Source organism: Pezoporus occidentalis, unplaced genomic scaffold, assembly GCF_034315485.1.
Source record: "Pezoporus occidentalis ecotype Australia unplaced genomic scaffold, CSIRO_AGI_Poc_V1 ctg40, whole genome shotgun sequence".
Taxonomy (NCBI): domain Eukaryota; kingdom Metazoa; phylum Chordata; class Aves; order Psittaciformes; family Psittacidae; genus Pezoporus; species Pezoporus occidentalis.
This window is the reverse complement of record NW_026915725.1, coordinates 4187010-4211407: the sequence shown is the minus strand read 5'-3', so window position 1 is coordinate 4211407 and position 24398 is coordinate 4187010. Positions and strand designations below refer to the sequence as shown.

The 24398-nt window shown below is 36.9% G+C and overlaps 1 protein-coding gene across 11 annotated transcripts in view; it reads left to right on the top strand.

The window, feature by feature from the left end:
* Positions 1-24398, top strand: part of CACNB2 (calcium voltage-gated channel auxiliary subunit beta 2) — a 252517-nt gene that overhangs the window by 200853 nt on the left and 27266 nt on the right. For 8 of the 11 annotated variants that reach the window (XM_062633675.1, XM_062633676.1, XM_062633681.1 and 5 more), the window contains 4 exons: positions 10736-10858; positions 14970-15106; positions 16805-16881; positions 21282-21415. In XM_062633675.1, the coding sequence (XP_062489659.1) occupies positions 10736-10858; positions 14970-15106; positions 16805-16881; positions 21282-21415 (471 nt within the window). Of the gene's footprint in view, positions 1-10735; positions 10859-14969; positions 15107-16804; positions 16882-21281; positions 21416-21560; positions 21581-24398 lie in introns of all 11 variants that reach the window. The other 3 variants (XM_062633677.1, XM_062633678.1, XM_062633685.1) reach the window with 1 other exon arrangement.

The following is a 24398-nucleotide window of genomic DNA, read 5'->3' as shown; positions in this document are numbered from 1 at the left end:
TAGTTCCCAAGTCTCACAGTTGTTCTGCTTTCAGCAAATAACAGCCAAAGCGTGCCTCAGTTCTAGTGCTATTCGTCTTACAGAATAGTAAACCATTTGCAGTTTGTTAATTCTGTGATTGAAGTTGCAAGGAGTTTTTGGCAGTGGATGTGAAGGTTTCAGTCATACTGATGGTGTATGAAAAGGCCAGCGTGACACTAGAAATGTATTACTTAAGGGATCATTTTATTGTTTGTTTTATTTAAAAGCAGAAAATTGCACATACACACACACGATTAAATTTAAAAATAAAGTACACAATATTGGGTACTGTAAAGCTAGAAAATGAAAGCTGTAAAGTGGTTTGTGCTAGCTTAACTTCCCTATGCAATTACATAATGCTATAGTCTTTACTGTATAGACTGATTATATTTAACAAGCAGTTGTTGATTATTTTGTTTCTCCTTTCTTGTTCTCTTTTATGTAGTGGCCCATTGTTGTATTTGCTGCATATTAAGAAGATAGACGTATCCAGTTCTCTAGTGATTTCTTGTTTTTGTGGGGCCTTGTGCAGAAGCTGTCTGAATGCTGCGTGAGCTTTGATTTGTCCTTGCAGTGTTGCAGCTGGACCACTAAGTCACAGATTGAGAACAAAAGTTTATAACAATTTTGAGTGGCAAATTTAAGAAACCTTCTGACCATAACATTGAGTAGTGGGTAGGATTTGGTATGCCTGAATAACAAGGGCTTGGTGTTTTAGTTCCCTGCTTCTGGGACAGAGAGAGGCAAAGGTGATTCATGCCATCTTAAGAGATAAATCGTCCCTTAGAGACTGCTTGCCATTCTCAGTTGAACTTGGTGAGCCTCACTTTTTGGCAGCAGAAGTTAATCCATCAGGGAAGTATAAGAGTCTGTAGAGAGCTCCCTGTGTTTCATACATTCTTGATCTGTGTTGTATTTTAAGCCCAGGACAGTCTGTCACAAGGGAAGGGCCTTCCTGAATGTAAGTAAGATACAGTACTGAGGTGAGGAGGATATATGATTGTGAAGTTAATGACGGTACCGTAGTAGTGTACACAGTGAGGGCTAAGTTAAAAATACCAATACCATTCCCCTAAGTTAAAGGTACCTCCATTTCCATTTTCCCGGAGCCTGGGATTTTAGCATTCAACTTTAATAAATGCTCTTCTAGCACAGTTAAATGTGTATGCTACATGTTACAATTTCTGTAATCTGCGTCTAGGCTCTCAGGGAGATTTTCAGAAGAGATTCCATTTGAATTTACATATGAGAATTATCTTAGATAATGAAATACTTACAGAAACAATAGTTACTCAGTTAAAAAGTAGTCTAATAGATAAGCATGTTTTATGGATAAGGTATAGTGGAAGTTGCCCCTGCTTATGGAAGGGTGGGTGGAACTAAATGATCTTTAAGGTCCCTTCCAATCTAAACCATTCTATTATTCATTCTATCATTCTATGATTACTGCATAAGCTATGGCCATAAAATGTAATTGTGTGAAAGGGGCAGGAGCATTGAGTCAGCTGTAGTGTTTACCATATGCTGACATAAATTCTCAGGTTTTGTTCAGCATATTAGTTAAGAGCTAATATAACTTGGCTTTTCTCTCTATATACCTAAAATACCGTCCTTGGAACATGTATTCATATAACATAAGTCCTGGAAATGGACAACTCTAGCTATGTAGTGTATATTTCTAATATAGGAAGAATTTTTCTGTATAGTTTCTTAAAAAACACATGCTTAACTTATTATGTAAAAGTGAAACATTTTAACAACATTAGCCTTTGGCTCTAGCAGTCATAGAGACTTTCTGATCCAGTTGAAAAGAATGAAATGCAAAATCATTTAAATGTTGGAACTAGCAATAAAGCTTGCATGCATAATAGTGAGTTAAGAAACATTTTCAATTATATTACTTTTTTTCAGGAGCTGTTGTTAATAGTATTTACATTTTTAGCCAATCATTGCATTGTTGATTCATTTAGTGTTTACTTTAGCTGACTGTGTCACAACGTGCTTTTATGCTTTTCCTGGATAATATTTGTTTGTGAACAGCCTGAAAATGTTACTGCAGATCTTTTATCTATGTGAACCTCAATTTAGCCAAAAAGCTAAGATCTACTAAAATGCTGTCTCATATGCTTAAAATGTCTCATAAGCATAAAATGTCCTCACTCTGACATTGAAAAAAAGAATTTGAAATCCCAACACAGTATTTTTGTTGCAAATGACAGTTTTCATCTACTGGCTTTTGCTGGCAGAATAAGCATGTTTTCCATAAGCACAAACAGACTTCTTCAGCTGTGCCTGTTTCCAGTTGTTCCCATTAACTCCCCAAGTGGGTGGTACTGAAGAGCCACCTTCCTAGCACACTTGCATGCAAACAACACACAGCCACCGATGAGTTTTGGCATTATGCTCTAATAAGAAAAGACCCCACTCATATGAGAAAACTCAGTTGTGCGTCACTAAAGCTATTTCGGTCTTTGCTGCCTCCTGAGCTGAATGTAAACCGACATTGGTGACTCTATTCAGATACGATTTCGTAAAAGGAAGTAGGAAAAATAACTTTCAAGCTGTGTGTGAAGATGAGCTAAAATAGTAACAAAAGTATCTCAAGAGGATAAAAAAAAAAAAAATCACTTAAACCTACCTGTTGTGTAAGAAAAATAGATCTGGCAGACTCTCTTTTGTACCAGCTGGATGTGTTAAATTTCCTTCCTTACCATTGAGAGCAGACATTGTTCTATCATGTATACCAAGGAACTGAAACGCTTCAGATTTCCTCAGCATATTTCACCTCAAATGGGTCTCAGTCTCAAGGAAAATCACGCTTAAGCTTTAATAGCTGAGTGTCCAGGCAGCAACACTTGCAACTTGCTTAGAGAGTCCAAAAGGAAAGCTTATCACAGTGGTGGCTTTTCTGATGAGTATGTCTCCTTGCTGGCAACTCTTGCAGGAGGGTGCATTTTAGTGTCAGGGCCTGCAGAGCAGTGGTTGCAATGTTTCCTTGGCAGGAATTTGGTGAGCCAGCCTTTGGTAAGGTAGCGTGCAGGCGGTGGTGATGGCTGGGCATAGTTCACATTGCCTCAGTTTTGGAAATAGGTGTAAAAATGTACTCAGATCAAATAATTTCTCAGTGCCTGAGTCTGTAATGACAGTTGGCTCCAGGACTACTTGTTCTGGCTGACCACTTCTCTCCTAAATTCCTCAGGAGAGATCCATGCTTTCTTTTGATAGCCCTAAATAATTCAGAAGAGTTTAAATTTCATTATACCACTGTTGTACTCAGGCTGCTAATTAGTAACTACAAGTTTATTGTGTTTTGTTCTCCCACTATACTTTTTTATTTCAGCTCCTTCAGTTGTTGGAAGTGCTGAGTATAGCACCTTGCACAGAGAGGTACTAATCGAGACGAGCCTCAGGCATTACATGGTTACGAGGACAGTGCTGTCTCCTGTAGGAAAGTAATACAACTGCAGTCTTAACCATATCACACACACACACACACACAGACAAAGCCCTTGACCTAGTGGTGTCGTGGTTTAAACCCAGTCAGGTAATTCGTTCGCTCTCTTCCCCCCCTTTCTTGCCCTCCCCCTGCTCCCGGAGGGACGGAGAGGAGAATTGAAAAGAATGCAACTCCCACGGGTTGAGATAAGAACAGTTTAGTAACTAAGGTATAACACACATCACTACTGCTACCACCAATGATAATAATGATAAAGGAAATAACAAGGGAGGAGAATACAACACCTCAGCACCAGCTGACCGATAACTCGCCCCCTCAAGCCCGACCAAACTCCAACCGATACCTCCTCCAACCCTGCAGTCTCCCAGCCCTTCCGGCTAACTCCCACCTCCTGGGCATGCATGGAATACCTCTTTGGTCAGTTTGGGTCAGGTGTCAGAGCATGAGGCACATCCTTGGCCACACACACACACAGCTGAAAGTCAAAACACTGCACTGCACCAGCTACCAAGAAGGGGAAAAATGACTGCTACTGCTGAACCCAGGACAAGTGGTTAAAAATAACCCTCTTTTTAGACCACTTACAGTTAAAACTGGAAATTGTCTCTACTTGTAATAATACTTGATTTTCCTATATTGCAGTATAATATCGAGTGTTTCTTGTCCGTTATAGATAAGGCCCTTCACTCGTAGATGTATGAGTGAACTATAGTTCCTTTATGGTTTTTTACCATGTGAGGGGTCAAATACTGGAGCAGGATGCACAGAGAGGTTGCGGTGTCTGTCCTTGGAGGTGCTCAAGACATGCCTGGACACAGCCTTGAGCAGCCTGATGTAACCAGACCTGCTTTGGGCAGGGATTGGACTATGTGACACCAAAGGCCCTTTTCAACCTCAATTCTTCTGTGCTTCTGTCTTGCTACCAGATTTTGTTTGATACGTATGCCCACACCAATAAAAGAAGGCCTAATCTTTGCTGGAAAGTCATAGTATTGATTTCTACTTTTAGCGACAGCAGGTATACTCTAGTTTTCTGTTGGACATCCATGAATTGTCATTGCTTCCTCAGCAGTGAGATTGCTGGGCAGATGCTATTGCTAGAGATTCGTCAATTGCTTATCTCTAATGAGGCTCCAGCAATAATCAGCATTTAGGATGTGAATTGCTTGTGTACTCATGTGGGTTTAATTTTTGTTTCTTGTGTAACAGATGTATAGATTAGTGTACAGAATAAAAAATAACAAAGTTCTTTTAGTATTTTTATTTTTGCATTCTTGACCTGTTTTTGTGACAGTTATGTTTCATATAATTTTAAAGTTCTGTAAAATAATAACGAAAATCACTTGTTTCGGTAGAACATCTAGGTTTTAAACTGCTTTTGCCTTATATATTTGTCTCTCAGTCTCAACAGCAGAGGAAAATATAGTGACGTGTTTTAAGACAGCAGTTATCAGGCCATCACATTGCTATTGATCTTTGTCCTATGTGAGGTATTAATATTGCTTATAGCCCCGTTTCATTACGTACAAGGCTACTCTGTGGAAATAGTGCCAAATGTAGGTCGTTGTCTGACATATTTACTCCCTACCAAGACCACTAATGAAAAGTTCAGCAGTAGTATCATCTTTCTTAAGCTGAAAAAAAAGGCCTGTATGGTGTTTTAAATTTTCAGGAGTGTGAACCTGGTAGTGTTTCAAGAGAGTCCCATTATATTCATTACTGTGGAGAAAAATAATTCCTTGCTTTCAGGACAAGGTTACAGGCATCTGTAAAAAGTGGCTGTGATGAAGGATGAGTAGCATTTATGTAGAAGTGGTGAGGAAGGAGATGTGCTTCGAGACAAATTTTCCAAACTTCACCACAGATGCTGACTTTGACATGCAACTTACCAAAATGGTAACTGAAGTAATTCTCTGAGTCAGTTCTTGACTTTGCTGGCATTGCCCTCATGAAAGATGCATTCAGATTAGCATTCTGTTTTGTTTGAACTGGTGTAAATACAGTGTACTTCTAGTGTGGGAATGATGTAACAGAGTGAGAAATGAGATGGATCAGAGACTAGATCCTCATCAGCTGCTGCTGAAGAAAGTAAAGGCAGCCTTGAGCCTTGCTTGTGTTTCTCTAGCCCTAGAGTTATTGCTTCAGATAGGACAACTTCAGGGGTAAATGGAAAGGCTTTGGAGAATGCTCTGATCTGTTTGTCTACATTCTGGTAGTGGATAGGGAATAGAAATACCTCAGTTATCAAGCAACATTCCCAAAATCAGTGGCCATAAGGGATATGACCTGTTCTGAGAGCAAATTCTGTGTCAGAAAATTTGCCTCCTTGTCTGGGATCCCCAGGGACTGCATCCACTGGGTTTATGGCGCAGCATAAAAAATCTGAAACAAGTTACAAGAAAAAAAGGGCTTTGTCATGTTATAAGTACATTACTAGAAAACAGATTGTACGATTTTGTTCTATTATTGGGTGAAATATTTCTTGGATACAAATTCAACCAAGTAGGTGCAAACTCATTTCAACTGACAAATTGACTGAGGCAGATACAATGTGCAAATGTTGGTGTAATGCATTCAGTACAAGTTACTGATAAGGGTGAAGGAACATAAGTAGCAGAGGACAATACTGTAAATTCTATTAGTTTACTAAGAAAGGTTGGCATGAAGATGTATAAAGGGAATGTAACTCGTGAACCAAAAGGAAGAAGTGACAAACAGATGGAAAAAGTGAAAATTAAGTAAGGTCTTCCTATTCCTGTTTGAATTTGTGTCTGCTACCAAAACTGTACAGCCAGAGTTGGTTTAGCAATTGGTGAATAAGGTTTTCTTGATTCATAATCTGAATTTAAACCAGAAGCTGAAATGGTTTCATGAGGAACCCCACTCCAGCGTGTGCTCCCTGCTGCCCTACTGGTACAGATGATGGTGGTGTCCATGGTCTGGTTAATGTTCTCCTTATGGAGATACTTGGTCTGCTGAATGTTGTATTTTTTACAGAGGAAAAAGGGAAAACAAAGTGGAAATGTTCATTCTGAAGATAACTGAACTTTTTCAGGCCACATTGTTTCTCTTGAGAGAGATGAAATGTTAAACTGTTTAACAACTGGGAACATCTGTCCCTATAGTCCAGGCTGTGGATTAACTGAATGCTAAACTGACATCACATTTTCACAAGATTTAGAGAGTGAACAGAAAGTGCTTAACTGTTTTGACCTAGTCTAATTTTAGAACTGGAGGATATGTAAGCAGATGCTAGATGTATTTTAAAATATACATATGCATATGTAAAGAAAGAAATTTACGTAAGGCCCTAATTACATAACAGCTGGATTATTTTATTTTTTTTTAGTTCAAGGCAGTGTAGTTCAAGAAAAGAAAAAGTAGTTACTTTGACAGTTCTATGACACTGTCAGAATTATTTATTTATGTAAAAAGGCTTAGCATTTAACTTTTATAAATTAATTAGTTTTAAATATTCAATTAGATGAATTATTGTAGTCTAATCCCATGGTACTTCAGTCTCCCTTTCTATCAGTATGACAAGTATCTAAAATGGGACACATCATTTCTGTGAATATCTGTAGATCAATGTTCTGCTTTGTTTTTTCCACTCAGAGTTTTATAGTAATTTTTTCAACTGCAGAAAATGACAGAGGTTTTTTTACCTACTACTTATCTTTCCTGTTAAGATAGTTCTGGAGTAGTTTCCATTATTCTCTTTTTCCTGGATAGTCAATTTGTGTCCTCTAATAGGAAATTCTAGATCATTTCTTAGAAGTATGTCAAGGACATTTACTTGCTGAAGATGTCTGTTTGTTGCAGTGCAGAAGAGATTTTAGAGTCTTTAGTCAGCCTAAATTCTTTCATCCACTGATATTATTAGGAGTAAGTCACAATACTCTGTTGAGCGTTTTCTATATTCACTAGAGGATATAGCAAATGTGAGAATGGATAAGAAAGCATATTATCCCCCTTATCAGTGTTTGGCAAAGGTTGCTCCTTAATACTTCCAGTCTTGTTCTGAGATTCATTTCTACAATGACAGTTTACTATGCTTTACAAAAAGATCATTCTTAATAACAATGAATGATTTATTCCATGCTGTACTACTTAATGATGAAGTATTGTTTAGATTTGACAATTTAATGCTTATTCATATCTGTATTTTTCAGTATTGAAATGAGTAATAGCATAGCAAGCATCAACTCTGATAGTCTGTAATTAAAATTCAGGAAAATTTCAGGATAGTCTGAAATTAAAATTCAGGAAAACTGGGTCTTTTTATGAACAGTAAAACCCAGTAATTTGTTATCTTTTATTTTTAAGGAAGATACATTATATCACTGAACTCAGGGCCTGTGTGACTATGTTTTTTCTTTGTGGCATTCTGTAATACTTTGCTGACTTCTGCATTGGGTAGCTGGGTGCTGGTAACAACTGACAGCATAGTAGAGGAGTTCAGTAAGATACAAATTTGAGCTGTTACGAAGTGGACATACTCAGACCGCAAGGTTTTTAAATTGTTGTGGAGGAATCACCAGATTTTTTGGATGGACATTTTCATAAATGCTCAGTTTTAGATATGTAATCATGAATGCATAGGCATATCTTGATGCCCTTCTAACAGTTCATCTGTGTAATGACAAGCTTAACTTACCACGTGCTTAGTGAGGGACATACCTTTCTTTCATACTGGAGCCTAGAAATTTCTCTTAGGTGCCTCAACTCCTTTTGCAGCACACTGGAGAAGTTCTCGGTATGAGAAACACACCCAACAACACAATGAGTTCAGCTAGCTATTGGGGTTTTTTATTGTGCTTTTCATATTTCTAAAAAAAATAAAATTTTGTCAATTTTCTAACATAGGACGGTAGTGAATAAGAATGTCTACTAAACTCATCTAAACCAGTTCCCTTGCTATACATATATTTCTACATATTTTCCCTGTTAATGGATGAATTTGATCCACTTGCCAGGTATATATGTGGGGTTTTTTAAATACCATTCCTTATTTGAGCTTTTTTTCTGTTGCACAGTGCAAATACAATCATGTTGTTTATACCACCTATATCTATTGAGTAACGGCTCCAGCATGTTCCAATACCAATAGGATTTTCCTTGTTGAAAGTAAAGACACTTTAAAAAATTTGTGTATTTATTTTATTACTGCATTTCACATAGCGCTCCTCTTTGTTAACATATTTTTTCTGTTCAGGTGACCTGAAAAGAAAAGCAATCAACTATTTGCAATATCCTTATTCTGGCTAAACACCAAGAAAGACATTGAACTTTTAGGATGTGTGATTTCAACCCGTAACTGTATTCAGTTGCATTTAATTTTTTAGTGTGCCATAGGCTTTCCAGTTTAAATAAGTGTCTGTTAAAATGGAACTAGTTTCAGTCTTTAGAGTCCTTCTACCCACCCTTTCTTCTACCCAAGATTTTTTTGCTAATTCTGGAAGAAAGAACAGATGTGGTAATGTCCTTTTCCAATAATTTCCTGATCGTCTCTTCATACAAATACGTATTGTATACAGAATACCACGTAAACATGAAGCCCATTCTGCAGTCCCCTCCCAAAATTTATTTCTGTTGAAATTGCCTGTTTCACTTCTGGCTACAGATACTCTCTCAACCCCACTGTTATGAAAGAGCTCATTGTTTCTCGTCCTAAATTAAAAAGCCTTCCTAGAATGTGCACTGAGATGTAAATTGTTTGATTTTGGTAATTCATTCAAATATAGGCCTATTTAAGGAGTTTTAAAATCTGCTTTATTGAAACCCCATGGCTTTTACAGCACATTAGACCTAAATTAAGCAACAGGGAACTTACTCTCCCTTTATTTCCAACTGTCATTTCCAGGCCAGGTAGCATGATACTGTCTTCAGAATTATTTATTCATCTCCCTCATTATTTTATCATGTATTTTAAAGTGGCAGATTTTTGTCCCCTAGCACTATGCAGGCTGTCAGAGTAAGTCTGGGTGGAGCAGGCAGGGATTTTTAGTAATCAGAAAAATTTTGGTTTCAGGTGTTCAGGTTTGCTCTCATGAAGTAAGGGATGCTTTTCATAGTCTCTTTTTTGAGAATAAATGGAAGCAGTTCTTTACATAGGAAATGAGACAATTTTTTTGCTTGTCATCTGAGCAAAATGCCGTATTTTTAGCCAAGCTGAAGTGATGATGGATACCAACTAATAAAGCTAAAATTGTTGTCTGGTAGAAGTTTTAGTATATTTTAAGATGCTAAGTTATGTCACGCCTTCCACAGTCCCTCGTGAGCACCCCTGAGACTCAGTTCGCGTCTTTAAAAATATTTTACAAGCCATAATGTACAGGGACTTCAGATTAAATTATAACAGCAGTGTGGAGGATTTGGGGGTGGGCTAAAAGTTTAGCCTGGGGTAGTGAGTCCCAGGGATCCTCTCTCAGGAAAGCAAGCTCAAGGTGTTGTTTAGCGTAGAATAAACCAGAATAAAGGTTGTTCTGCATTCTGAGAAGAGGAAGCCCTCTGTAGCTGTAGGCCGGGCTGAGCAGCTTTTACTAACCACTTAACTGTTGAAAGGTGTTTCAGCATCAGTGGAACCTGGAAGGAGAAGTTGTGTAGGAGGGTGGAGAGCAGTTGTGGGACCAGGGGGCTGCTGATTCTTCCTGCACTTGCTGCTTGAAAATAAAGCTTGTGAAAATCTTGTAACTCATTGCTATCAACTACCACTATAGGTCATAGGATGAATTATGGGAGCTAGTAAATTTCCGTGTCATTGGTATTTGGTAACGAGCTGACAATCTGAGGGCACATTACTTTGCTCTCAGAATGGCTCTGCAGTGAGATGTCTTGCTTTAAGGGTCACTGGAAGCTGCTGGCACTGCTTCTCCTAATTTGTGATTTCCCTAAGACTGTCTGGGGGCTGGGATGTGCCCCTTCATAGCTCTAGGCAAGTGTGGCAGCAGAACTGCAAGCTGCACATAATATATGAATTGCCAGCTGCTTTATGATTTCTAATTACTGGTTTGACTTACTCCAAACTTACTCTAGAGTGCTAGTAGCTAGAAAAAGATCTCATATTCTACCAAACACGTTGATATTAAACAACTGAGGTAAGTAAACATGATGTTCTACATGGATGCTTTGAGCATTCTCAGTAATTTTTATGATTTTTAAAAGATAACTTACATAAATCATGGTCTGTGTGTACATCTGCATATATGTATGTGTTTGTGAGGGAAATCTTCATGCTGTTTATCCTTTGTTTTGCAGACAAAACCAGTTGCATTTGCAGTTCGAACAAATGTTGGGTACAGTGCAGCTCACGATGATGATGTTCCAGTCCCAGGCATGGCCATCTCATTTGAGGCTAAAGATTTTCTTCATGTTAAAGAAGTAAGTAAAACTAGACGAGTAGGTGAATACCCCTTTAAGGGTCTATCTGGGTAATAGTGCTACTATTTCTTAACATTAAGATAACACTTCACATTGCACTATACAAATGCTATAAAATAAGGAACTGAATATTCTTTGAAATATTATTTTTATAAGAGCTATGGCACAATATCCTTACAATCAAATTAATGAGGTTTGGAAAGCAAATGGTTTTCTTCTTTAGTAAAAATAGTTTATTTTGAGCTTTAGAAATCTACATCTGCATATTCAGTGATATAATTTTTCAGGATTTTACCATTCTAGTACTATGAGAGTTCATTGTGATTCAGCAGCTAAGGGTTGCTTCTCTTTTATTTGTATGACTGAATCTCAGTTAACACCAAAATCCTCAGGTCTCTTTTTCACTGTTGTTACTTCCCTGGCACAGGCAGTATTTTTTTAATGGTTACATACTGAAGAACTGATGTGGTGTTTCGTGATGAGAACAGCCGTCAAAAAAGGCACTTTTTGTAAGCTGCATTGGATTTCTTCTGTAGTTTGGCTTTGAAAAATTCCAATTTTTACAGTTTCAAACACCTGAAATCATTTGCATTCTCTCCTTCTGAGAAAACAATACAAAGCAAATAAATTAGTAACTCTCCCATAAAGGCCCTCCATAGCAGCCCCCTGGTCCCTTCTGAATGATTCCCTCATTTTACAAGTTTTCCCAGGTTCTGGTCATATTCCATTGTGTTTTGTCACAAAATAGTCCATCCGGAAATAGAAATTTATAGCAGAAGAACTAAGAACTTAGGGATGAGAACAGCCTAGCCATGCATTTGAAGTTATATCTTTGCCCCATTTTAGATTATTGAAAAATCCCTCAGTAGTTATGATAATGCATAATGAATCTGCTAGTGCAGGTGCTTTGTGAAAGCCATGAACATTCCTAATACACAGGTAGAAATACAGGTGTACAGAGGCTAAGGAAACACAAGAAATAGACTTTAGTGCCTTCATACTGATGACTAATGATAATCTTTTTCCATATATGTTAAATGCACCAAAAAAAAAAAAAAAAGCTTAATTTGGATTCAGATTGTATATAGTAAAGGAAATGTGTTTTCAGATAGTGCAAAAAAATTTATTTCTGTTGTGACAGAAGTAGAGGTGAGCAGATACAGAGTCCTATCAAAAGAAAACCATCAGCATTCTTTGGTGAGACTGGGAGCACTTGGAAATATATCACAGTTTGGTTAGATAAATGATTTTTCATAGTTGTCTATTCTGTCTGCATTTCAAATGAGGTCATAATCTCAGACTTCACATCAAGTGTTTTCCCTGTTTCCATATGAACCAGAAATATAGTGTTAGCAGATCTTCTGTTATAATTTATGCTTTTTCCTCCCAGCAAAACTTAAACTCACATGTAAATATGAATGGGATAAAATGAGGAAGAAAAAGTTTCCTGAACTTTTCTGGATCTTCAAAAATGCTTTGAAAGGAAGCTTAGCTCAGCTGAGTTGTTATATTATGTGTGACTGCATCTAGCATCGAGGAATGGAAAAATAGGTTCAAATATTCTTGCAGCTTCAGGTGTAACAGAACAGGCACTCTGTGATAATTGCCTTTAAAAATACCTGGTTTTCTCTCTAAGTGGGTAAGGAAAGTTGACCGTCTGGCAGTACTAGGTCAGAACTGGGTTTGCAGAAGGGATCCTGCACCCAGGCCAGATGGAGAGGTAGGAAAGGGATCCACAAGGATTTACACTTGGACCTGGATTCTCTGGTCCTGTGTTTGGCAGCAGCTGTTGCATCTGGGCAGGTTGAACCTCTTCAGGAGGGTGCCCCAAGCAGCAGCTCTTCCCTGAACAGCCGCATCCTCCCTCTCCATCTTCTGTGGCTGTGCTCTGTTCACTTTCCAGGGCTATATCCCACCAGATACTGCTCCTTCAGTGTTTTTGGTGCTCCCTATAGTTAATGCTGGGAGAATGAAATGTCCAAAGTTTAATTATTTCTTCAGATGAAAAGCAAAAAAACATACTTGACTATAAAATGTACCTTTATACCTAACTGGTTGCTAGAAATAATGAAATCTCCAGTAACTTTGCTTGCGTAGTAATGCCACACTGGATCAGTGCTGTTCTGTTCTTGTCTACGAGGTGTGTGCTGCTGAGAGGGCTCAAACAAAAAAAAAAACCTCAGTTCAGAATGTACACAGGCAGTGGTGAAAAGTACTGCAGTGATTATTTTCACTATCAGGTTGCATTCATTAAAGCTCAGTACATATAAAGATGAAGGATTCCTTCCTGCTTGAAGAAACAAGCACTGCACCATAGTTGCTCCTGAATCTTTTGAGGCTTTGGTGCGTGGCCATAATTCAGCTTTGCTTTTAATTCATCTTTAGCCATGGCACTCCAAGCACAGGTGGATTACAGAGAATTGCTCACCCCAGCCTGCACCTTGAGAGCTGGACACCTCGCTACCAAGATGTCTGCTACTGCAGAAGATTAATGTGATTGCAAAGTAGCCTGCTGTACTGTAGGGCAGCATAAGGAAGTAGTGGCTGTTCATGTTTTGATTTAGTGATGGTTTTTAGTTATCTATCTCTTCCTTTTACAAAGTTAATGATGCTACTTCTGCAGACTTCATGTATACCCTAGAGCAGTTCCATATAATGGCAACCTCCACTGGCTCAATTGCTCTAGTCTTCCTCCACCTATATTATCCTGCAGTATATTTTAAATACACATGCATATCTTTGGTTAGCATTTTGTTATGAAAAGTTATGGTTTTCATAATATGTTTCTAATACAGCTTTGAGAAACTGCTGTTCCAGGTTAGCTCCCTTTTAAATATTGTTATTCTTACTCATAAAGGCATCCCACAGGATGAATGTTGTAGATACCCTTATATTTTAGGAGCTTTAAAGTCTTTATTTTAATCTGTATTTTTTGTTAGCTAAATATCTTGAAGTTCATTTTGAGCATCACATTCCTATAGTCGCCAAAATGAAAGATAATACTGCCATTTAGGTTGTGTATGACTGATCCACCAACATTATATTCTTAGTGAAATAATTCTTTTTAATGGGAGCCCACACATTTTACCTGTTTTAATCCTAACTGTACAGCTGTTAAAACTACTTATTCAATAATTAAACATGCACTATAATGTATACATTCATAGCTTCAGATTCAAGAAGGCAACTTTTCTTCTCATTCAGATGTTCTCTTACAGTTTCATAAATAATCCAAAGTATCCAAAATTCATATTTTAGGGCTGTTCCCATGGAACTCCTAGAATTTTGATATGGGCCATACATAAGTGGCCTATTCTCACCCAAAAATGAATAAAGGAAAAAGCAAATAGTTCTGCTCTGGAGATCTCTGCAAAACAAAAAACCCTGTGTATGAAAAAACAGTGATTAGAGTAGTCATCTCATATTTCATATAGTTGAAATTCAGTGCATTTGTATAATCATAAGGGTTTTTCAGTTATACAAATATACCCATTCCTTGTGGATCTACGATAGTACGTTTAAGATGCAGATCACATGAGCTGTATGCAGTAAGTATATATAAGCAGCAGGATGTAGTCATATTTCAGAGGATTTTAGTGAGTTCAGAGAAGCGGGGGAGTTTGAGAAGTAGTACTTTTTACTTCAAACAGAGAATTGAATATAATAGAATAAGAAAAATAAATTATTACAGAGCTGTAAAAATTGTTGCAGTGGGTAGAAGCAGATCAGAAGAAATCTCTGGTGTCCACCAAGGAGAAACATCAAGAGAGAGCAAAAGCAGCTTTCATGTGTGAGGAGAAAAAACTGTGAAGCAGAAAAAAATAAGGGTGGGGAAATGGATGGAAATAACAGCCAGGGAGAATAATGAAGTCTGTGAAGGAAGGTTTATGCTAAGTACTATGGCTATTTAATAATTTGCAAGGTATCATTGTTTTAACGTATTTCTGGGTATTACCGTGATTCTTCATTGCCATACTAACATAGTACAGTGATTACATGCAGGGAAGAATTACGTAAAATAGATAAACTGCAAACTAAAAATAATAACAAAATCATGACAAATACCATATTTTCTTAATATATTGCTTTTTTTTTTTTTTTTAATCCATAGAAATTTAATAATGACTGGTGGATAGGAAGGTTGGTAAAAGAAGGCTGTGAAATCGGATTCATACCAAGCCCAGTCAAACTAGAAAACATGAGGCTGCAGCATGAACAAAAGGCAAAACAAGGAAAATTCTACTCCAGGTAATAATGACAAATCATTAAAAATAGTAGCATTACCTGTGTTACAACTTGGAAGTTAATGCTGTGTATGCTATACTTCTATTAAATTATTGTAATTGAACCAGTGAAGGAAGTAATATTTATTTATATAATTAATGTAATTACCATTTGAGAAAGAAGGTAGATGTTTAGATTGGTAGTCTGTGGTGGTCTGCAGTGCTACTATTCAATTTTATTTTCATAAAATATTTGCAAATATACACTGCAGTTAGTACATTTACTATGTGAAAGCACAATTTTTGAGCTTCCTTAATTTTTTAGCATTTGTTACTTGCTTTCATGATCCTGCAATTTTTAAACCTTCTAAAGTCATCTTTAAAGCTAATTTTAGAAGTTACAGAAAATGTTTAGATCAATTTATTTGTAAGCTGAAGCCAATGCCTGTTAGATACATCTTAGGGAAAACATTTTTTGGTCTTGTCAGATTCAATGCCTACAAATACAGCTTTTAAGAATACTGCATTTTATGATAGAAGTTTCACGTCAAATAGTTTGCTGTCTCTGACTGTTGCTGTCATTAAATAAAAATAGCCATTCAGTCTCTAAATGTATTTGAACAACACTGCAAGATGGTAATAATGTTATCTTTACTGTGGAATTCTTAATAAAGTAATTTTCCAGTAAACATTAACACATGTGAATGTAAATGTTACTTGCTTCCCTTTGAGTATATAGGAAACAAATATTTCCAGGATGTCTGAGCATATGGATCTAGAATTGAGAAAACAGCTGGGGAACATTTGGGAAGCCAGAGAGGATTTCCTACTTCAATAGGAAGGGCAGCAGTGTTTGAAGAACAAGTCTATGCTAGGAGGAGACCAGGATGCTACAGTGCTCACTTGCATTTGCTAACTGTGAAATGCCTTTCCTATGTGTGTTGTCCTCAGCAGGGGGACATGAAGTTCCTTATGCTTCTGATACAGCCAAATTTGACCCAGTGATTCAGACACTTTCCAAATTGTAAAGGCTTCCATTCACCGGAACTTCTCAAGGGAGATGACACTGTCCTACACATCTTACTAGTATTTTAAGATGAAGTAGAAACTAGTACTATCACAAGAATTATTAGAAAAGTGAAATAGCCTTTCTTACATTCTTTTAAGTGCTTTTATCTTTATGGTAACAAGTAAAATGACTAAAAATACTGTTTCATTATCACAACTTGGATAGGCAGAACTTGGCAAAATCCTAGACTGCTTTGTCTTCCTTTGAGAGACTTTTTTTCCCAAAGTGCTACCTTGTATTGTGACAGGAAAAGAATTTGTACTTTAATTAAATTGAAAAGATGTTAGGCAAACATATTTTCATTAGGGAGCTACCAGTAATTCTGCCATTAAATGAAACAGATATGCTCATTGGCTTAAGAATTAGACTTAGTAATGAGTGTTAGTATTAATAATTATATATCAGTAGCCACGTGAGGTAGTGAGAGCATATGCAGCCGAATGAAGTTTCACAGCAGAACAAGGAACATGACTGATGTTTGCAGTTACTCAGTCCTTGAAATATATATACATTTTGTATAAGATGTATATTTTATACTGCTGCCAGAAATACTGTTTGTCTCTCAGCTAGCAACTCATTTAGAAGGCAGGTGAAAAAATGAGTAACTACTGAGAAAGATATAAAACATCCAACTAATTTGTTGCTTTACTCCAGCAAATCAGGAGGAAATTCTTCATCCAGTTTGGGTGACATCGTTCCTAGTTCCAGAAAATCGACGCCTCCATCATCTGGTGAGTAGGTCACGAACCCTTTGCTTTATGGACTCATGCACATAATCTTTTAGAATTTATATAAATTTAGTCCTATTTTTCTTACTCCATGACTTCATGACCTCACTTGGAGTATTGTGTACAGTTCTGGTGTCCTCAGCATAAAAAGGACATGGAACTGTTGGAACAAGTCCAGAGGAGGGCCACGAGGATGATCAGGGGACTGGGGAACCTCCCATATGAAGACAGGCTGAGAAAGTTGGGGCTGTTCAGCCTGGAGAAGAGAAGGCTGCATGGAGACCTCATACCAGCCTTCCAGTATCTGAAGGGGGCCTACAAGGATGCTGGGGAAGGACTCTTCATTAGGGACTGTAGTGATTGGACAAAGGGTAACGGGTTAAAACTTAACAGGGGAAGTTTAGATTGGATATAAGGAGGAAGTTCTTTACTGTAAGTGTGGTGAAGCACTGGAATGGGTTGCTCAGGGAGGTTGTGAAAGCTCCATCCCTGGCAGTGTTCAAGGCCAGGTTTTACAGAGCCTTGGGTGACATGGTTTGGTGTGAGGTGTCCGTGCCCATGGCAGGGGGATTGGAACAAGATGATATTAAAGTCCTTTCCAACCCTAACTATTCTATGATTCTATCAGTTTCGATGGTTGCATTGTCCTGTAAGGCTGGTTTGGGTAGGTTTGAAGTAACAGAGTCAGTGCCTTCAAGTTCAGCCAATGATGGGGCTGTTAACAATGCACAAAATTCCCTACTTGCTTTTGCCATGGTATTTTATAACAAAGGCATAATAAAATGATGAGACTGCATTGCAGCAGGATAGTTAGAGGTTTGGTCCAGTGTGAGCACTCCTGCTCAACAAGAAATACCTTCTGGTACAGGAGAAAAAGCAGCAGCAAGAATTCGCAAGAGGTTTCTGCAGTAGCATCCGGAATGGCATTGTTTTATAATAATGGGAACTGTTAGTTTCACAGTTCTGATAATGAGGATGTGTCTCATGCAATTCCAGCATACTGGACATTTTTTGTCTTCTGTGACAAATTTTTCACAAATAAGTTTTGTTTTTAGAGCATCAACAGACAGATTTAACATTAGTTAGGTTTGAAGCAAATACATAGTGAGCTGATGGAAGAAAAGCTAGCATCAGCTCCTCAAAAAAACTGTAGCAGATTACTTCCCAAAAAGGAAATTCTACTACATTCAGCTGCTGCATTGCTGGATGTTTTGTGTTCTCCTGAGAGAGAAAATCTGTATTTTGAATACCTGAAATATGAAATTATTAATGAATGTTGCTAGTGCCTTATCTAATGAGGCAAAGACATCTATTTTCCAGTCATACTAATTTATATGGAGTCTGGTCTAAAGAGCAGGCATCTTAAAATGATCCTGAAGATGTTAAAGTATTTACATGGACATTAAGAAAGAGACAGGAATTCAATTAAGTTGTGCTAGTAGCTTCATTTAATTAAATTAATTGAATTAAATTAATTGAAATAGATATCTGTCTTTTGCAGTGAATTTGTTTATAACAACGAACTTTATTACAATTGCAGTTTATCAAAATTTCATTTAAGTTCCCTACCTGTCTTTTTTTTTTTTTTCCTTGGAAAATATCATTTTAGTTTACTAGTAAGTGTCCATCACAAGTCTGTAGAACACACCTTAATCTTTTATTTTACCATGGCTTCAAATTGTCATATTTACCATTAAGGCCCAGTTTTCAAGAACCTCATTTACGTGTCCCTGGGCCTGTGTTGCAAGTTAGAGCATCTGAAATGCTATAATATTCTTTTGTATCCTAAAAAACACCTGGACATGGGTATATTTCGAGATTGTTGCAGAGAATTTAGGGGCAAGAGAACAGATAGCATACTTCCGCTACCGACTGACTTGATTTGCTAGCCATCTTGGCTAGCCATCCTGGCTATCGTTTCATTGCACTGAATTCCTTCTTCAAACAGTTGTTTTCAGAAACACGGTTTTCTGGAGAAAGAAGGAAATCTGGTAAAGTTTGTTCTGCTACATGGCAGATTTGAGAATATCTATGAATAGTGTACATTCTGTGCACTTAGCTTATCCTGTGATCTTAAGATTTTGGGTCTGCAGTATTTATATTTTTGTTTAAGGCATCCCAAGAAGGGTGAAAGAAGCCTAGTTTGTGACTAACACAAGGACTCAGTTGACTCTGAAGTACAGTTCAATTATTCCCAGGCCTCCTCATTTTGAAAGTATAATAAATGACTGATACATAAATTATTTAATGAGTCAAAGAGATTTTAGCTGAATAAGTTAACCTCATTTTTTGACTTTGAGTCAGGGATTTTATTTTGTTTTTTCCCAAATGAAAAAAATCAACCAAACAAAAACACAAACAAGATGAAGAAACTGAAAAAAAAATCCCGCAAATTAAAAGGAGGCACATAGCCATTTAAATAATATTATATTGATATAATAATCAATCCATATGGTCCGTATGGGCCTCCAAACAGGGTGAGGATAATAGTGAAAATTACTTTAAAGAAAACCCAATGAACTAAAGATAATTAACAGTAAAAGAACTGTCACAGAGGGGATGTTACATAGTGTGAAGACTGAGATTGAAAAAAGAATATATTGATATCTAGCTGATCTAATACTGCATTTCTTTTTTACAGGGAAAGCTTAACAACCCTCATTTTTCTTTTCTGACGATTTCAGTTGAACATTATTATGCCTTATTATGAGTGATTTATAGCATCTGTGCTGGCCTGTAGTCAAGAAAAGATAATATGTTCTTTTTATACTTATGAAGAGGATGAAGGAACAGTGCTGCTAGAAGAAAATGTTATGTGATTTCTGTGGCTGTTTTTAGGAGCAGCAATATAGAAACAGGTTGCGGATCTACTCACAGGCTTTCCTGGCAAAGGCAGGCTGAAAGGCACAGTTCTGAAACTCAAGGATTGTCGGGCTTTGTGGCATTAGATCTGTTGATAATTTCAGGGGGAAAATATACTTTACTCAAACAGAAGAGATCACTGTCCCAAGTGCCCCTTAAATCAGCAGCTGCATGTAAGCTTGACAGAAATATTTATTTGTTGCATAATTTAATAGCACATGCCGCTGGATTGGTTGATGTCCCACTCATCAAGCATCTGAAAGCAGGTCGCTGAGGTGGTTTCATAATAGTTTGCAATGATTAATTATGGGTTTGGATAAAGTCAATGCAAATGATAGTGCTTACAGATCTATTTAGAGTTAGATTCGGTTTGACATAATGGCACAGCAAAATAAGAATGTGTTATGAGAGCGTATCACGAGGTGGGTAAGATCTTCACACAACAGAGTGATGTTGTACAGTTTGTTTGTGGATGACTTTTGTTCATTATTGGTTTCTAAAGACAAATTTAATACATAAGATCAGGATTGAGCATTGTAAACAGGAAAACCTGTTTGTTTTGTTTCGCAAGTAGTTAGCAGGTATCTTTTGAACTCAACAGTCAGGATAACATGGCTTTGCATTTTGAAATGTATTTATTTCTGAGTCCATGATGCTGTTTACTTAAACTGTTCTTACTTGCTAAAGAGGGTAAATATTTTCTATTCATGATTTAAGTATTGTGTGCTCTATATTATTTTGGGGTAGAGGTTGAACAACAGTGGTTTATTGCATTCACTTCCATTTTGCCCTGCCTACATCCTCACTCTTTAAAACAAGATCCAGGTCTCTGAGACAAGCTGGGATCTATTTCCTCTTTTCTGCTACCCATTCTTTTTAGCTTTCACTATTAGTAGGTCTGGTTTTGTTATTTCTGATAAATGTATCTTATGAGTACTGTGCATTTTTAGTTAAAATTGCTAAAAATGCCAATTGTGGTCCACCTTGAGATGTAGATGATACTGTATCCAGGCTGATTCTGTTTTCAAAAGTGATTTTTCTTCTGTTTCTCAATCTCCTATGGACATACAAGTGACATTTCAAATTTCAGATGATGATACCCATTTTGAATTAGTGTTCATTGCTTTAAAGTAATTTAAATGTTGTTGACCAAGTTCTCTTGTTTACACTGGAGAAAATCTTATCTGTTCCAGTGAACTAGTTTGGATTTACTCTGATGTAACAGGAACAGACTTGGCCATTGCTCAGTTTTGTGTAATTCTGCGTATATCTGATGTAGCTATGTAAAAGGCGATCAGAGGAAAATGTTACAGTAGCTGTCAGATTGCCTTCTGTCTTCTAATCCTAATGTACTGCACCTTTGAATTTTTCCCTTTGTTTTATTGTGTTGTGCACTCATGGTTGATTTTTTGATTTTCATCTCTTTATTTATTTATTTATTACTCTGGACAGTTTTGTTTCTCTTTACCTGTTATTTCCTTTTTAACCTACCTTTACTTTCCCTGTCATCTGATAATTCTGAATTGTTTGTCTGTATATAGCTATAGACATAGATGCCACTGGCTTAGATGCAGAAGAAAATGATATTCCAGCAAACCATCGCTCCCCCAAACCCAGTGCAAACAGTGTAACATCACCCCACTCCAAAGAGAAAAGAATGCCCTTCTTTAAGAAGGTAACACGGACTTCCAAGCTCCCATCTGTCCACCTGCTCACCTGCACTGCGTCACATTTCTTAGTCCTGTTAACTGTCTGCGTCTTTGACAAGCCAATAACATGCATGCTTTGTTGTTCTTTGTTTCTTTTCCATGCTGCTGTAGCTAAGCAGAAGCAGAAATCGGTAAGTTTATATCAACATTACCTGTGTTTATCCTGCCACTGGCATCATTAGCATTATTACCCCAGATTAATGATGCAGCTGTTCTAGAATTAAGGTAGAAATGTATCTAGCTGTTAGTGGATTCAGTATAAGAAAACAAGCAGTGCCAAGTTCAGCGCATCCATGAAACTCTGTTACAGTAGTTATCCTTTTTGATGGAATAATAGAACACACTTGGAAGGCCACCTAAAAGTAGAGAGAAGTGAGAAATGTATTTCTAAGAAATCCATATCATGCTTCTCTCTAGGGCATACTTATTCTTTCCATCTATCTTTTTCAAGCTTTTTTCCCCTATAAATCAGTCTGTTAAAGTCATTACTGGAATCTAATCAGATACTCAGATTATACTTAGAAAACAAATAGTCAAAACTGTTATATTATTAATTTAGTCAGTATTTAAACTTGTGATTTGCTAGGTGAAAAATCTGCAGGTGAACAAGACCAGTGGAAAACCACAGACTTGTTTTAACGGTTTGCTTTGAGCTTTTCCTGTTGTCATGTATAAATTACCAGCCAAATGTTCTCGCCATCCATCACTGAGACTTTTTTAGTAGCTCAGCTATTGGAAATGGTACTGGTAGTTCCCAGGAGAGCCAATGTCTCTCCATAGATAACCCAGATAACTACAGAATTATGCAATTGGCATCCTGTTACAGCAAAGTGTAATACGTTTCTAGGATCTTGGCTGGAATAAGTTATGAAGACGTTAGGTAGGAGCCAAACTATGCAGCAAAATACCACATTTTTACTCTTTTAATTTTAATTCTTTAGTCTTCATAGCTCTTATTAATTTGTTTTAACCACTTAAATCTACAGATAACAACAGACTATTATAGTGATTATACACAGTTCCCAGTGACTCTATTGCCTGTGCTGTGGATGCTCTCATGTTTAGTAAATAGAACTTCTCTCTCTTTCCTTTTTGAACTCTTTCAAGTAATATTGGATCCTTGTCATTTCCAAAGTCACCAGTGTTTGCTTCAGTAGGGGTTGTTAAGTACCATGTAATTCCCAGCCCACTATGGAAATGAACAGCAGTTTCTTGCTTCTGAGTAATTTCTTACTTAATCATATTAATAACCAACTATAAATCATAAGGAAAAATAATACCCCCTTGGATGTGGATGGTGGCTATTCCTATCTCTCTCTGCATTCTTTCCTCCTGTACCGGAATCAATACTGGTTATAGTAGATTTGGTAATACATTTACAGTAAATACTGGGTGAGCATCCCAAACTAACCTGCATAGTCAAACCACTAAGCAAAAGTCAAATGCTCACTGTGCTAGTTTTTATTCCAAGTTCATATTTGAATTTAAATCTGCAAGTGAAAGCGGTATAGCTCAGTGGCAGTCCCTTAGAAAATGTTAGATTCTGTAACACTAAAGAACTTTAATGCTTCCATTAAATAACTTTTGCAGTTTTCTGCTGACAGCTTCATTATTTCAAACTGTAAAGATTAGAGAAAAAAAATGCCTCTTTCAACAGAACAGATTTTAAAAATAGCCCATATTCCATCAAATAAGGTAATTTCTGTGCTCTCCCTCATTTTTATATAGCTGATTAACTCTTAGCTTGAATACCTTCAGTTGAGTCAGCCACCTTAAGACAAAGATCTGTTACATCAAGACAGTCATGCTATAAGCACTTACATATCTGCAATGAATTTTTCTCAGGATCTGTCTCTGATTTGCTTGTCAGGTTATTAGTAATGTTAGCAAGAACAGTGGAGGGCTATATTTTGATAGTGTCACAGCATAATTGCAGGGTTTTGCTTTGAAATGTGTCAAGTCAGATTCTGCAGTGTGTGTAATAAATTCACATGCTTATGATGCCTTGGGCACTGGTATTCATTCTTGTGTTACTAATTATCTGGTTAAGCTACAGGTAACTGAAAATAAGATAAATATTGTTGAAAAACATTCACAAAAATGTTTTCCATGTGTTTGTTAGACTGCTTTAGACTGCTGCTTGTGTAGCATTAAGTGCTGTCACTGTATTAATGTCCGTCTGTGTGTTTTTGTGTTTTGGATTGTATATACTTATTTTAATGTTATTGTGAAACACCTTGGGATACGTTGAGTACTGAAACAATGAAAAATGGCTGTATTCTGTCATCTTGACTGATGTACTTGTGTGATGTAGGCATATGAAAAATGGATCTGGCGTAGATTTTTCCATATCATCCACATGTTCCTGGGTTTGGATTTCAATTGTTTTTTTCACCAAGATAAAGATAAACCAAACCCTTCCTTACAAACAAAAAAATGAGTTCTGAGAAGACTAATTTTTGGTGACATATATTGAATAGACATTTATTAAAGAAAAAAAACCATTTTGTTTATATTTAATTTTGACAGCAATATATTTTACAATCTTTAGAAGCAGGCAATCTTTTTATCTTTGTATTTTAAAATACTTTCTTATAAATTGTGCACAATACATCAGTAAGCAGTTAGTATCATACTAACAGAATTCATTCTTGGATCGTAACGGCAACTTCCCAAGTGGAAGGATTGTTATTCCAAGCTCTCTTTATGAAAGTTTTCTAGAAATACTAACTTGATCAGTCATTATTGTGATTTCATTTGCAAGTAAATTGCAGATGCAAATCTTGAAGACAGACGATGAGTGCTCCTATGGGAATTTGCAGTGGTGTCACAATGCTTTGTCAAGCAGTGGGCAGATCTGAACATAAAAAGAGATGTGTTATGCTTTTCCCACCCCTTTTTGTTTTATTTTTCTCTTGCACAATTTGCCTACATTAATATTCTGCTGGG